The 15,881-nt window shown below is 40.5% G+C and overlaps 1 protein-coding gene across 8 annotated transcripts in view; it reads left to right on the top strand.

Moving 5' to 3' along the window:
* The window catches only part of ubr4 (ubiquitin protein ligase E3 component n-recognin 4), a 50,163-nt gene extending 39,226 nt beyond the window's left edge, over positions 1-10,937 (top strand). For 7 of the 8 annotated variants that reach the window (XM_074681965.1, XM_074681962.1, XM_074681963.1 and 4 more), the window contains 28 exons: positions 50-140; positions 342-426; positions 776-903; positions 1,247-1,376; positions 1,494-1,654; positions 1,999-2,108; positions 2,409-2,550; positions 2,822-2,903; positions 3,077-3,250; positions 3,430-3,551; positions 3,677-3,874; positions 4,002-4,082; positions 4,223-4,310; positions 4,543-4,670; positions 4,840-4,947; positions 5,462-5,578; positions 5,712-5,902; positions 6,051-6,224; positions 6,325-6,424; positions 6,583-6,801; positions 6,954-7,067; positions 7,392-7,534; positions 7,651-7,776; positions 7,867-8,061; positions 8,200-8,424; positions 8,775-8,865; positions 9,233-9,395; positions 9,521-10,937. In XM_074681965.1, coding sequence (XP_074538066.1) covers positions 50-140; positions 342-426; positions 776-903; positions 1,247-1,376; positions 1,494-1,654; positions 1,999-2,108; positions 2,409-2,550; positions 2,822-2,903; positions 3,077-3,250; positions 3,430-3,551; positions 3,677-3,874; positions 4,002-4,082; positions 4,223-4,310; positions 4,543-4,670; positions 4,840-4,947; positions 5,462-5,578; positions 5,712-5,902; positions 6,051-6,224; positions 6,325-6,424; positions 6,583-6,801; positions 6,954-7,067; positions 7,392-7,534; positions 7,651-7,776; positions 7,867-8,061; positions 8,200-8,424; positions 8,775-8,865; positions 9,233-9,395; positions 9,521-9,585 — 3,751 coding nt within the window. In that variant the 3' untranslated portion in view covers positions 9,586-10,937. The remainder of the gene's footprint in view (positions 1-49; positions 141-341; positions 427-775; positions 904-1,246; positions 1,377-1,493; positions 1,655-1,998; positions 2,109-2,408; positions 2,551-2,821; positions 2,904-3,076; positions 3,251-3,429; positions 3,552-3,676; positions 3,875-4,001; positions 4,083-4,222; positions 4,311-4,542; positions 4,671-4,839; positions 4,948-5,461; positions 5,579-5,711; positions 5,903-6,050; positions 6,225-6,324; positions 6,425-6,582; positions 6,802-6,953; positions 7,068-7,391; positions 7,535-7,650; positions 7,777-7,866; positions 8,062-8,199; positions 8,425-8,774; positions 8,866-9,232; positions 9,396-9,520) is intronic. The other variant, XM_074681966.1, reaches the window with a different exon arrangement.
* Positions 10,938-15,881: the final 4,944 nt, after the last annotated feature.

Here is a 15,881-nt window from a genome sequence, read left to right as displayed (position 1 = left end):
ATTGCGCTGTTAATGTCGATTTTGTTGTCCTTTCATTTTTGTGTTTCAGAGATCATCCTGAGGCTACCCAACAGATGAACGACCTCATTATTGCCAAAGTTTCGGCTGCTCTCAAAGGCCACTGGGCCAATCCTGACTTGGTTTGTAGTCATGTACATCCTACTAGCAGTTGTAAATAATCCAAATAATTTTTATTGAATGGATGAATCAATCAAAAAGTCTCATTTAAGTGGTTGGAAATCTCTTTATCGTAGCAGCAGAACACCTGGGTTAAGCAGGTTAAACTTACTGAAAGATTTTTTTCTCTGGTTTGAGCTTGATGTTTTTGTTTTTCTGAACAGGTTAGCAATCTGCAGTACGAAATGCTTCTCCTGACAGACTCCATTTCAAAGGAGGGAGGGTGCTGGGAGCTGCGGTTGCGTTGTGGTAAGCTAAGTTGAAAAACTCAATGATGGTGCTTTTTATTTGGCGTTTTAGTTTGAGGGGCTGTGTTTAATAAGAATTAGCCTGCGCTTTGGTTTGATAAGCTTTTTCAGATTTTTACTTTGGCATTGAACCGCCTTTTAATGACACTACAGATTAACAAGCACTCACATGGTGAAAAAAGACAAGTTCAGCCCAAAGTGTTTCCTTGGATATTGTGATCTCTTTTCTGACCCTGATGCTTGGATTTATACTTTGAATATTTTATTCTTTATCGTAATGAGTGATTATGGTCAATATTTTATCTAATACCATCTTGTGCCTTTTTTTCTCCCTTTTTTCATCAACGCAGCCCTCAGTTTGTTCCTCATGTCCGTGAACATAAAGACACCAGTAGTGGTGGAGAACATCACTTTGATGTGCCTGAGGATCCTGCAAAAGTTGATCAAGCCGCCTGCTCCCACAAGCAAGAAGAATAAGGTAAATGAGCTGCAATAGTGCTGTGAAATCACTGCTTTTTCCTGGTTTTCTTCTTCTTAAGGGGGCTGCAAGTGTGAAAGTGATGCAGCGTAGTGACAAGACCATAAGGCGAGGCTCTTTGAAGTTAAAAATAAAAGAAAAAGATATTGACAAAAACCTGAACTTGCAAGCTGGTGAACTTGATGTTTTAAAAAATCAAAAACTACTTACTTTTCATTAAATATTTTAATATACTTATATTCCCCATAAAATGAATCAACTGAGTATCTGCACTGTGTTTTTCAGTTTTTACATTATAACAAACATTTCCTTACACAGCAACATTTTTTTCTGTTTGTTGCAGGATGCTGCAGTTGAGTCCCTGACAACAGTCAAACCCTACAGTAATGAAATCCATGCCCAGGCTCAACTCTGGCTCAAAAAGGACCCTAAAGCATCTTATGAGGCCTGGAAAAAGTGTCTCCCCGCAAGAGGTTAATACTGTGCCTGAATACAGATACAACAAATAAATCAAAGTCATTTTCTTCTTCCAATGCAAAAGAGCAAAAGGAAAACAGCTTTTAATGATTAAGTGTATCTCGATTCAACAGGCCAGGAGACTGTGCCAAAGCCTCAGGGGAAGGCTGAGCTGCGAAGGCAGTACCTGATGGAAAAGTACGTGTGGAAGTGGAAGCAGTTCATGAGGTCGAGAAAAGGTGAAGGCCTTTTCCCTCGCCTGCTCAAACTGAGTCATAACAACTGGCTGCGACAGGTAACGGTTCATTTATAGTTACAACATGCTGCAAGTGTCATTACTACCCTGCATGTAAATGTGTATTTTTCTGTCTGCAGTAACTTCTCAAAAGTTGATTAGTTAAATGGTTAAACTGTAAATTTGCCATTCTTTTCAATCAGGGGATTTAATATCCCAGCTCCTGCACTCAGTCCCCTCTGCCTGCTCCCATGTCTGCTATCAGTGTGTGGATGTGGAGTTGATGGATGATTTGCAGTGTGAAATTTTTTGACGGTCAAATAGACTATAGGAGCACTGTTCATGTACAAATCTACCACCAATTCCATTGATAATTAAATTGTGTGATCACATATTTGTTGCAGGTTCTTTTCACACCAGCCACCCAGGCAGCCAGACAGGCAGCTTGCACCATTGTGGAGGCCCTAACCACAATTCCCAGCCGCAAGCAACAAGTTCTGGACCTGCTCACCAGGTATAAATCTTTAACAGAAAAAGTACTTGTGAGGTTAAGCCATATAATATTAGATTTTAATGAATTTTTATTAGATATAGGACATCATCAGAACTTTTTGATGATTTTAACAATTGTACAGTGTCTTTGAGTTCTTAGAAAAGGCTATATAAATAAAAAACAATTTAATTATTATTATTATGAAAATGAGGAGCTATGTGAGCCTCTTTATGGAGGAATCAATACAAGTGCAATACAAGCACTTAGATCCCGACCATAGACCTGAGTTTGTGGGTTGTAACACTCATTGTGTTTTTTCAGTTATCTTGATGAGTTGAGCATCGCTGGAGAGTGTGCAGTGGAGTACCTGAGTCTCTATCAGAAGCTGATCAAACCAACACACTGGAAAGTTTACCTTGCAGCCCGTGGAGTCCTACCATACATTGGCAACCTGATCACCAAGGTAATAGGATGTAACATGATTTGTTTCAAGTTAATATTTATGTGTAGAGTTTCCTTTGATAGAAGTTTACCCTTAATTCAAATGTTTTACTCTGGTCTTTTTTTCTCCTCTGTTATGGCTATGATCGCATTTGATTTGCTCTGTATCACTACTTTTGTTGAACAAATGGTTGGAGGTTTTATTCAAATGTCAGTATCAAGCTATGTGTTAATATTCTATTCAAATATCATGAGTCAAAAGAGTTCTGAATTATTTTCAATTTCCTTTTCAGGAAATAGCCAATCTGCTGGCTCTGGAAGAGGCCACACTGAGCACAGACTTACAGCAAGGCTATGCCCTCAAGAGTCTGACTGGTATGTTAATTCCATTCCTAACTGCGTCTGAAAGTAAACAGGACAGTGTAGAAACTGTGGTGTACAGCTTTGAAAATACATAAAAAGGAAAAACTAAACATCAAATGTCTTTGTGAATGTATATGTCTTTTTGACCATTTGAATTATTCAAATATTTTTTGGTGCCATTGCAGGATTGCTTTCTTCGTTCGTCGAGGTTGAGTCCATAAAGCGTCACTTCAAAAGCCGGCTGGTTGGAACCGTGCTCAATGGCTACCTGTGCCTGAGGAAACTGGTGGTGCAGCGCACCAAGCTCATCGACGAGACTCAAGACATGCTGCTTGAAATGCTTGAAGACATGACAACAGGTTTGCACTTCCCAACGTTCCTAAAGACAGATTTCAACTTGTTACAAGATGTACTTCCACTATACTTTTTGCTTGAATTAACTCTATTTGTTTTCAAAGGATGTTCTTAGAATCCCCCCCCCCAGTATCCTTGCTTGTGTGTTTATAACATTAGTACTCCATTGTTGTTGTGTTTACAGGCACAGAGTCTGAAACCAAAGCGTTCATGGCAGTGTGCATAGAGACTGCCAAGCGGTACAACCTGGATGACTACAGGACACCAGTTTTCATTTTTGAGAGACTGTGCAGCATCATCTATCCTGTGAGTCTTTTTCTCTTGGTGTATTATAACAAAAACTTTCTGCAAAAAATGTATAAATAAAGTGTTAAAAACAGAAATAGAGTTGTACATTTATTTTCATCAGCCTGTTTCACATTTGTTTTTAGGAGGAGAATGAGGTGACAGAGTTTTTTGTCACGTTGGAAAAGGACCCCCAGCAGGAGGACTTTTTGCAGGGTCGTATGCCAGGAAACCCTTACAGCAGCAATGAGCCTGGTATTGGCCCACTCATGAGGGACATCAAGAACAAGATCTGCCAAGACTGTGACCTGGTGGCACTTCTTGAAGACGACAGTGGCATGGAGGTAAAAAAAAAAAAAAGATTGTTTATTTTGTGCTGTTTTTTCCTCAACAGTGCATTGTTTTCGTGCCAGACTTCACCAGGCTAGCCCTTAGCTGGGACTCTGTTTAATGCCAGACTTGTTTCCTCAGCTCCTGGTAAACAACAAAATCATCAGCCTGGATCTGTCAGTGGCAGAAGTCTACAAGAAGGTCTGGTGCCCTACAAATGAGGTGAGTCTTTATGAGTTTTACTAAAATTCTGTTGGACTGTTTGAAATTTTGTAGGTTGGTAATAAATGTGTACAGCACTTAATATATCCATCTTACAACAACTATTGTTGTTAGTAATGGTTTCTGTTTACTTTCTGAAGGGTGAACCAATGAGAATCATCTACCGCATGCGAGGTCTGCTTGGTGACGCCACTGAAGAATTCATCGAGTCTCTGGACTCAACCACAGGTAAGATTTCCAAAAACTACATTATGTGATATTTTTGAATTTTCCCTTGTGTCTGACTATTGACTTTTTACCAACGCCTGAGACATTAACCTCAAGGACATGATCTGTTCCATCACAAAGGCCTGTGTTATTTTCCCCCAATAAAAAATAATAAAACAAAACAAAACAGAAAGACATTAACTTGCAATATCGCATCCATATTTTTTGAAAATTTCATCTAATCTCATTGCAGATGAGGAGGAGGATGATGAGGAGGTTTATAAGATGGCAGGGGTCATGGCACAGTGCGGAGGACTGGAGTGTATGCTCAACCGGCTGTCAGGAATCAAAGATTTCAAACAAGGAAGACATCTACTAACTGTGAGACATCTCTTTCCTTCCAACTAAACATCCTTTAAGTAACTTGTTAACATGCTGCATAAAAACGTCTTGATTTAAGGAGGGTTGCTGTTAATGCTCTCACAGAAGCAGCCTATGTACGTTTAAGTAACACAGCAGGTTTGACTTTGGTCATTTGTTTCCTCTGCAGGTTTTGCTGAAGTTGTTCAGTTATTGTGTAAAGGTGAAGATCAACAGGCAGCAGCTGGTGAAACCAGAGATGAACACTCTCAACGTCATGCTGGGAACTCTGAACTTGGTGAGTGATTTCTACAGTTTTACAGTTTCATTTAGCAGACACTTTTGTCCAAAGTGATGAGCAACACAAACAAGAATTTTGACAGAAGGGGTAACCTTAGTTAGTGAAACAAAGTGCTACAAGTTATTTGGTGGCAGGCGCTGCCATTTGGTACAAGAAGCTTTTTTTCTTACTCCTATGTGGAGTAATGTAGCCATAACTAACCACTATTAAATACTGCAACTGTATAGCTCAGCATTCAACAACATTCAATAGTCAGTACTGAATATTCTCTAAGAGCTGGGTTTGAGACCTTTGACTCATTTTACCCCTGAGGACAGAGGAGAAGAGTCAGCTTAAGTGCACAAGTGTTCACTGAACAGATGAGTCTTCAGACATGTCTTGAAAGTAGAAATAATTCAATGACAGTTTCTAATATCAGAGCCATCCTGAACAGGTTTTGATCAAACTGTGAATGTTCTCCTTTGTTAGGGTTGTCAAATACTCTTTCTGATATTTTTCCTTTCTCCTTAAGGCTTTGGTGGCAGAACAGGAGAGTAAAGACAGTGGTGGAGCCTCCATAGCAGAGCAAGTTCTGAGTATCATGGAGATCATTCTGGATGAAGCCAATGCTGAGATCTCTGAGGACAAGGTAGGAATCTGGAGAAGATTTACTCATCTGTGCAAAGAAGAACTAAACGACCTGCTAACAACAAAATATTATCTAAGCCACAAATATTTTGTGCTGCTCCTTAGTTCAAACTGGGTCTGGTTTCTCTTTGCAGGGCAACTTGCTGCTGACAGGAGACAAAGATCAGCTGGTCATGTTGTTAGACCAGATCAACACCCCATTTGTGCGTTCCAACCCCAGTGTGCTCCAGGGTCTGCTGCGCATCATCCCATACCTCTCCTTTGGTGAACTGGAGAAGATGAGGATTTTGGTGGAACGCTTTAAACCCTGTTGCAGCTTTGACAAGTAGGCATTGCTCAGCTTTCTCTAAATCAGCACATATTTGAATGGATTGTATCCAGGACTTAAGACGTACAGTGGCCGCTTCAACCTTTACACAGAGTAGCTGCAGTTTTGATCAAACTTGATGTGACCCCTGCCTTTGTCCCCCAAGGTATGACGAGGAGCACAGTGCAGATGACAAAGTGTTCTTGGACTGCTTCTGCAAAATTGCTGCTGGAATCAAAAATAACAGCAACGGCCATCAACTGAAGGATCTCATTCTTCAGAAAGGCATCACTCAGAATGCACTGGACTACATGAAGAAACATATCCCAAATGCCAAAAAGTAGGTTTTTCACAGCACAGAGATGGTCTTTGAAAAGTTAAAACATTTAAATAATTTTCCAGTCTGAATATCTAAACCATTTGTTTTGAATTCTATTCAGCCTGGATGCAGATGTCTGGAAGAAGTTCCTCTCCAGGCCAGCTCTACCCTTCATTCTCAGATTGCTTCGGGGTTTAGCTACCCAGCATCCCCCCACACAGGTATTCATTATGGAGCCCCTTTTTATTCAGATTATTTCTGTTTATAGAGGAGAACTTACAAGACAGGCCATGGAAACATTTTTCTCAGCTTAAAATCTCACCATCTAATTTTTGCTAATGACCTTCCCTGACTGGACGTCTCTGTGTGTTGTGTTCAGGTGCTGATAGGCACAGATTCCATAACCAACTTGCACAAGCTGGAGCAGGTATCCAGTGATGAAGGCATTGGTACGCTTGCAGAGAACCTTCTGGAGGCACTGAGGGAACACAGTGATGTTAACCTCAAGATTGAAGCAGCCCGAAGGGAAACCAGAGCTGAGAAGAAGCGTATGGCTATGGCCATGAGACAGAAGGCTCTTGGAACACTGGGCATGACGGTACTTTTTCTTCTCTTATGTCTCCTTTTTTTCTATATACCTTTCCCCCTTTTAAAGAAATCTATCAGTTTTTTGTCTGCTACTTTCCTTTTGCTGCATTCACACAGCTAAGTTTATTATTGTTCATTTTTGCATTTATATTTTGTTCTTAGACCAATGAGAAGGGTCAAGTGGTGACCAAGACCTCACTGTTGAAGCAAATGGAGGAGCTTATAGAGGAGCCGGGCTTGACCTGCTGTATCTGCAGAGAGGGTTACAAGTTCCAGGTACAAAGAGAGTTATTTATTTATTTATTAATTCCTGTAGCTGGCAGCCTTTGACTGAATTCAGTTGATAAACTGATGATAGAATGGAAGAATTTGCAACATGGATGTGAAAATTGAAAAAGAGTTTTAGTTTTTTTGTCACATTTCAAACCATAGTGCCACATAACTATAAATAAACACATCACTTGGTTTCTTTACATCTGGCAATAAGTTGTGTTAAAGAAAAGTAGTGTTAACAAAGATGATGCAATCTCCTTTCTTGTTCCTGTTTACAGAACAAACATACTGTGATGAATCAACATATTTCATGTCTTTTTTTTCTAGCCAACCAAAGTCCTGGGTATTTACACCTTTACAAAGCGTGTGGCCTTGGATGACTTTGAAAACAAGCCTCGCAAGCAGCAGGGCTACAGCACTGTGTCGCACTTTAACATAGTCCACTATGACTGCCATCTGGCAGCTGTCAGGTATCAACTTATGCTGTCATGTACCTTTTGAAGTTTGAAATACTCTTTCAAATATTTTTCAGCAAATGAAATGTATCATTTTCTAATCGGTGCATTTTCTTTGTCCTCTGGGTTAGGCTGGCTCGTGGGCGAGAGGAATGGGAGAGTGCTGCTCTCCAGAATGCCAACACCAAGTGCAATGGACTGCTTCCTGTGTGGGGGCCACATGTGCCAGAATCAGCTTTTGCTACGTGTTTAGCAAGGTGAACAAAAAAAAAATCTCACAAATATAAACAAAATAATTTCATTTTGTTCACAGTAAAGATACTAACTGATTTCTCTCTTCTGTCCAGGCACAACACATATCTGCAGGAGTGCACAGGCCAGCGGGAGCCAACGTACCAACTCAACATTCATGACACCAAACTGCTGTTCCTCCGCTTTGCTACAGAGCAGTCTTTCAGTGTGGACACAGGAGGAGGAGGGCGAGAGAGCAACATCCACCTCATTCCCTACATCATCCACACTGTGCTCTACGTTCTCAATACGTACGTACCCTCTGGTTTGAAATCTATTGCAGAAAATCCACTTTTGAAGTTTTACCTGTGACATTGATCAACATCCAGCTGGAATGACTCAGTATTTCTGACGCATATCTCACCTTTTCATTCTGTCACTAACTGCAGGACGAGGGCCACATCCCGGGAGGAGAAAAACCTGCAGAGTTTCCAGGAGCAGCCGTGTGAGAAATGGGTGGAGGGCTCGTATGACGTTGAAGGACCGCACTATTTCACCATTTTGGCCATGCACATCATGCCACCAGAGCGCTGGAGGACTTCACGGTTATACTTCCTCAGAAGACTTCTGGTCACTGCACACACCCGCAAAGTCTCGGCAGTCCTCACCAACAAGTAAGGACTTAACCTTTATTTGTGTTCGTGCCTTTTTCTTGAAAACTCTAAACTGATTAATTAATTAATTAGATTGATTCAAATTGTAGTGGGATATGAATAGGTGAAAACCATGTGAATTTTATTTTCATAACAATAAGTTCAGTTTTAGAATGGTTATAAATAGCAGCTGTAAAATATTTCAATGATGTTTCTTATACACAAAAATACGACATGCCAAGGTGTCGATACAAATTTTCAGTTCCTGATCCCAGACTATGATTACTTTGTCTGTATATTGAACATGTTTTTTTCTGATATTCTTTAAAATAGGTTCCAACCTCTATATCATGTTCCTATTTCATTTTTAGACTCACAGATAAAGCACCAAAGGAATATGCAGTCTATCGCTCGCCTCTTCTCTTCTGGGGCCTGGTGGATCTTGTCTATGACATGTTCAGGGTGAGTAATGCACAGCAATTTAAAATCTGACCTGATACCACTAAAATTGTTCAATATTGTATTATTTTCCACCAGTTATTTGTTGTTTTCTGTTACAGAGAGAATTATTTATCATGTTTACAATATAGGGTAGTTATCAAGCCAGTTTAACTATCAATGTTAAAGTGTAAATATGTTTTTTTTTAAGTTAATTGCTGAACAAAGAGGTGAATTATAACCTTTGAAAAAGTCAAAATCCAGACAAGTTAGACAATGGTCTTATTTGTTCATGTTAGCTCAGCATATGATAAATACATATAATAAAACATTGATTTCTGGTTTGTAAACCTCCGTTAATCTTTTTCATTTCTCCCCTGTGGCCTCACAGAAAGTACCCACCAGCAACACAGAGGGGGGCTGGTCCTTCTCCCTGGCAGAATACGTCCGTCACAACGACATGCCCATCTACGAAGCTTCAGAGCGCGTGCTCAGAGCCTTCCAGGATGAGCTCATGCCCGCTGAGTCTTTGTCAGAGTTCTTTGATGTTGTAGGTCAGTATGATGAACTTCATAACTACTCAATATGAAAGTAAAGGTCTGAAAGATTCTGATGCTTTGTGTCAGTTCTTATTGGTGATGTGAATGGTAACGTGAAGTATCTTATGTTTCTCTTTCAGGTCTTCTCTCTGAAATTGCAGACCCAGACCTCTTCCTGCAGGATTTGTTGAACTCTTTGCCCTGATGGCCAACCTTAACCCAAACCTCTCTCAACACCCCAAAGCCCTGCAGATAAAGTTGGGACACCCATCAACTGAAAAAAAGATCTTCTCTTTTTACACACTGACACACAAGCCGAGTACACAAAGAGTAGACACCATGCTTCTTTCTCACTTTCTTCCCTGTATGACATCTTCAAATTAACAAAGCAGAAACTATGTGTAGTCTAAAAAAACATCACTTTTGGCAACATCTCTTTTACATAACAACTATTTAAGAGGAGGGTAACACTAAAACAGAATTTTGGCTTTGCCCCTTCTCATCCTTCAGTCCATAATGGGGGCAAATCATTAAACTGGACACATTCAGTGTATTTTTTGTTTACGACTGTTACTGCCAACAAACTTGAAGCCTGATCTTTCTTCAGTCTGTTGAGGATGTCACAGATGATGCAGAATGTCAGGCTGAGAAAAGCAAGTTATCCACGTCAAAAACAAACATTTGTCTGGTTGATGGGAACATGCTGTGAATTCTGTTTTAGTGTGAAATTCTATTTGAACCTGAAACCCTTCCACCATCCCACCAAACCCCCTCCTATATTAGGGTGCAACATTGAGGTAACAAAAAAATGTTTTGGGATTTGACCCACCATGTGTTAAGAGTGACATTTGATTTTATCTCGTTTTCCTTTTTTTTGTTTTGGTTTCAGCTGTTTTCAGTCGGGGCGTGTCACATAGAAGGTTTCATATTGTCCTTTTCTTCTGGGGTTTTGATGTTTGTTCTCCATGTAGGTTCTAACTGGAATTTGAGTGATGAACAAAAAAAGTCTTTTTGATTTAGTGTGTATGTGTGTGATTTCTTTTATCAACATCAGAAGCAGAGTTCAGGAGAAGAATGATTTTTTTTTTGTTTCCATAAAGCTAAAGTGACAAAGTGAACTTTGATTTGTAAGACTCCATCTGTTGCAGTGAAATATCAGACCTGTCTACATGAAAAATAAAACAGACCTACATTATGTCCTTAAAAATCTTTTCTGTGAGTAGTTCTTTTTCAGTTTATTTCTTCACAGTAGTTTTTTTTCTTCCTCAGCAGTTCCAAATTTATGTTTGGTTTCCATAAAATCATTGGCAACGCTGTTGTGTCAATCCCAACAACAGATGAGCAAAGAACTGTTCATTCACTAAACCTCCAGACGTACATATAGTTCAGAAGATGTCCTTGTTCTTTGAAGCTGAATGCATGGTGTGGAGTCACCCAGTTTATTGTTCATTCGCCTAATCCCGCTGCTACAATGTTCAACTGTTGCTTAATGTTCGCTTTTTCAATTTAGCCTCTATGATTAATAAAGCAGTAATAATTCCAAATCTTACTCAGGGTAACCTCTTTTGTTCCTGTGGCTGAAACATAACTTCCTGCATCATCATTAAAACATTGTGTTTGTTTTCTGTTAAACTAAATATGTTTTTGACACACACAGCTTTCTGGACATTATTAGTAAAGGATGTAAGCAGGGGAAGCTTCTCTTAAGTTAAAAAGATCTGACAGCAAGATCGGGACAATGTTAAAGTGTCAGAAGCACAACAGCAATTTCTCAAAACAGAAAGTGCTGTCAGTTTTAAGTTTCATTAAATACAATGAATATTAGAATAGATAGAATGTGAACTATAGTATTGTAATGAACATGCTATTAACTCTATATTTAACAGCCATGTAAGATCCTGATATGTTCCAACAACCCAAGATGTGAATTAAAAAAACAAAAACAAAAAAAACACATCAACTTCTTGGAGTAATCACATTTTGGGTTTAAATACATATTTTTAACTTGAATTTTGGGCTCAGTACTTTTGTTACATTGTTGACCAGTTATTACATTTAAGGCGTTATTACAATTTTTAAAATTACATTTTGGGTTGTCACATTTGGGGCTCTAACAAGCCACCTCCAGCACATCTAGTAAGTAAAACTGCCTCACTGCTGTGAAGCATTTCCTGTGTTGGTTGGGTTGGGGGGGGGGGGGGGGGGGGGGGGGGGGGGGTTACAGCTACCAGACGCAAGTATGAATACTCCAACTCTGACTCCATAGTTAAGTTTCGCCAACAGCCAAGAATCACCAAATAATGACGTCATGTCACATGTTGCGTGGAAGTGTTTTTACCTGAATGCTCTCAAGCTTATGAAGCAAAGACCTAATGTGAAGCTGTTTAATGGCCACCAGAGGGCGACGTTCACCAGTCAATCATATAAGAGACATGAAAAGTGATTTTTATTTATTTATTTATTTATTTTGTATGAAGATAATGCCTTTAGGACAATATTTTTGAAATCAACAAAAGGAAACAATATCATCTTATTTTTGACCTACATATTGCACAAATTTACTCGATGAAACATTTAATGTAAAAAATAATTTACATAGTGTACATAAAAAAATAATGTAAATAAAGTATGCATTGGCATACACATGTCTCCTTTATACAAAGGAATATGGTTTTAGTTATAAGAAACCTTAACAGCATGGTTTCAAACTAACCACTCAAAGATAACTATGGCTTAAGACAGTGAATGCACATTGTTCGGTGCCTTTATGGACCAATTAGATCACAGTGTACATGGTACAAACCTCTAAATTTCACACATTTTGCGTTTACTTAAAACATCAAACAATAAAGAAAAAGTTTAATTCTTCATTCCTGTTAATTGATCAGGAAAATGATTCCTTTTGGAGCTTCTTTGCACAAAGCTTATATGTTCAGTACTCTGCAGCTTGTTGATAACTAGTAGTCCCCAAAATTCACTCCTTTCACTTGTTGTCCACTTCTTACTGACAGCACAGTGGAGCCACATCCTCAGCAGGTGAGGGGAACAGCCTCATGGCTTCTCTGGACGATTTAGGCCCCGTTTACACGACGCCGAAAACGGTCGATTCCGCAAACATTTCGTTGCGTTTTGGCCTTCCGTTTAGACGAGACCACGTTGCGTTTTCAGTGAAAACGCAAACTTTTGAAAACGCTCCCCAGAGTGGAAAGATCTGAATCCGCTCCTCCATCCAGCTTCGTGTAAACACAGAGCGGAGCGTCTCAGGGTGAAACGCTGACGTCACCGCATGCGCACTCGCAGTTTTAGGTGAAGGCTCCGCGCTCAGCCACATTTCCAGTTGAGCCAGTAGTTGGCGGTAATGCGCGTTATGGTTGGATTGCCGACCGTCTCACACAACAAAACGGCAGAAAAAGAAAGAACAGAAGAGGAGACTTCTCCTCCTGGAGTCGTATGAACGCGGATCGTTTTCACGCCGTCCTCATGTAAACGCGGGTGGCTTTTGAAAACGCAAAGGAAGAATCGTTGCGGGAGTCTCCGTGTAAACGGGGCCTAAGTGTAGCCGTTGGGGAAAATCATTGCCTTCTTCACGGAGAAGAAAGAGACTGTCCTGTCCCAGACATCAGAACTGGACACCCCAGAGTGGAGTTGGCTCTGAACTGCTGAGCGGAGACGCACCGCCCTGTCTGTGGTCTTCCTCTCCAAAATCATCACCTTGCACATGCTGTGGAGAAAGTGGATCTGACATAAGATATCAACTTAATACAAGGAAAAGACATCACTTTAGCAAGACATGCATACATTTGTTTCTTTGTGCCACCATAACTCAAAGTGGAGGGCTGGAAGTTCAGTGTCTTTGTTATTATTGTCAAAATACTTTCATCCATTTTCACTGCCCTGACAAATTTAATCTGACAGACTTTGAGCCAATTTATTTTTGCTGGAAAAAATGTAACTGTGCTATGACACAAGTCTCAAAAACCAGTAAAAAACCAAACACTCTTATATCTACAAATATATATATATATGAATGAAAATGTTTTGATAATTTGCGTGTTATGACCCTTTAACTTCTATCACATTCTAGTCACTAGCAATTAGAACTTATTGGAAGTCAGATTTGTTTACCCTCAACAGAGCAATAACTGAGACACAAAATTCCCAATAAAAACGCTAGCATAGCCCTCTAACTCCACAGTGGGTTAATAGTTGTGCAGATGAGTTTCCTCCAGTTTGAACTTACGTTGTGTGCTGATCCCTCATGGTGAACGCTCAGCCAGATGGAGTCCAGTCAGTCCAGGCTTGTTTCAGATACAAGAAGTATTCAAGGTTATGAATCCATCTACTCAGACGTCCCTTTATATACTTATGCCAACTTTCCCATCGATTTAATGTGATGCTGGTTCTCACAGTGATGGGCCAATCACAATGCAGTGTTATTACAATAGGATGTGAATGAATTAGTTGAATTCATCAGATACAATAGCTTCAGACCAAACAAACAGGTGGGAGGGGCTCTTGACTGGCCTCTTGTCTTTCAGCTAGTGTGTGACAATGAGGAAGAAATCCTTTTTATTGCATTCACAGGGAGTGATGCATGGTGGGAACATGGAAGGAAAGTTTATGCCTGTGAACTTCTTAGTTTAACAGTTAAACAACATGCTGGACAGATGTGATGGAGGTTACAGTATCAGACCTGATCACTAATGTGCTGTGACCTGAAGGGATCGAAACCTGTTGAGTCCCCTATTTCATAACAAAATATAAGAGACTTAATCCTTGATGAAAACATTATGGTGTCTCAGGTAATTAATAAATTTTTAATATTTATTTAAATTCTCTCTGAATTCATCCTTCGTGGGTTATAATCTCACACAATCATGATTTCCAGACTTGTTTTTTTAAAAAGGTTAGAAATCTGGTTGTCTTCACTTAACTTTTCTTAAGTCTCTAATAAGTGCCCCCCCAACACACACACACACACACACACACACACACACACACACACACACACACACACACACACACACACACACACACACACACACACACACACACACACACACACACACACACACAAAGACACTCTCCCTTTTCTTCGTCTTTAACTTTCTGTCTCTATTTCAGCCCCTCCATTTCTCACGGTGAGTGTCTCCCATGCTTCATTGGCTGACAAAAGCATATGATCTGTCCAGATGGTGTGCCTGGAAGCCCTGTTGACAGCGCTCTGTATGTGTGTGTGTGTGTGTGTGTGTGTGTGTGTGTGTGTGTGTGTGTGTGTGTGTAGCAGGAGGAGGGAAAGGGGGGGTTACTCAATCTTTGTTGGATGGGGCACACTTCCTTTGTGCGCCCAGCCTCAGTGTTATTAACACTGAAGTGTGGGAAGCCTGGGACCACAGCGGCTCCCACGTTCCACACAGGCAGGAAGGGAGCGTGTGACTGAGACGTGGCCAGCGGCAGCCAGGTCAGCCAGCTGTGCGAGTGTGTGGGAGGCAGAGAGGCAGAAAGATGGAGAGTGGGAGGGAGGAAAGGAAGGAGGGAAAGTGAATAAGAGTGTGGCTGTTTGTAAGAGTACCGGGGGGGTTGTTCCTGATGTGTGAACATGTGCTGGGAGTGTGGAGACTGCTTGGATGTTTACAACAGAAGCAGTCTTCTCTGACAGCGTGTAACACCACATGAAATAACCTTTGTTTCAACAGCATGGACAGTTTTTTTATTAGAGCTGTTATAGTTGAATTAGTCGTGGTTTTGAAGCTGTCAACGGACTGTAAAGTGACAAGTCTGAAACACCTTTAAGATTCTGTGATCAATTCTAATTTATTCATTTGATGAACAAAATAATAGTAACAAAAAATCAAAATTTAGAACATATTCTGTTAAAACATTTGTTTTTGATTCCAGCTCTTCTAAAGCTACTTTAGTTTTGAAGAAGCTGTATTTCTATTATCTGGGATCACAGAGACATCACCGAAACAAAAAAAGTGTGAGCCACAAACAGTCAATCTCACAGGCTGCAGACCAGAGGAAAAACCATAAGTGAACATTAAAACAGTTGTTTCTATACTTCTAAAGATCAAGCCCATGACACTGATCATCATTTCTGTGAAGAAGATAAATACTCTGAGTGTAGTGTGGATTAAAGCAGGTTGTGTATCTGTTTCAAGTTTAGTTTTTAACAACCTCTCCTCGTCCCTGAGACCTGTTGCACAGCTTCATGAGTAAAGTCTGCTGTGTCACACCAGTGGAAGTGGCTGCATGTTGGCTCTTTCTAATGCCTGGCCCTCTGTAACACCCACGTGTGCCTGGTGGCAGAAGCACTTTGTGCTCAATTACCAGGCGGTAGAGATGACATGAGACAGCGGCGTGCTTCCCTCTGGGGTCACCACTTTCCCATATCAACACAAGCACAGGGTCAGTCTCCCAGCTCCATCCCCCTCCACTCCCCACCACCCCACCCTGGGCTCTTTCTCTTGCAGTCTATTCCTCCACCTGCTCCCCGGAGAC

The sequence above is a fragment of the Halichoeres trimaculatus genome, unplaced genomic scaffold, assembly GCF_033239565.1.
Source record: "Halichoeres trimaculatus isolate MK-OKI-2021-1 unplaced genomic scaffold, fHalTri1.1 fHalTri1_scaffold_11, whole genome shotgun sequence".
Lineage (NCBI taxonomy): Eukaryota > Metazoa > Chordata > Actinopteri > Labriformes > Labridae > Halichoeres > Halichoeres trimaculatus.
This window is presented reverse-complemented; position numbering and strand designations above follow the sequence as displayed.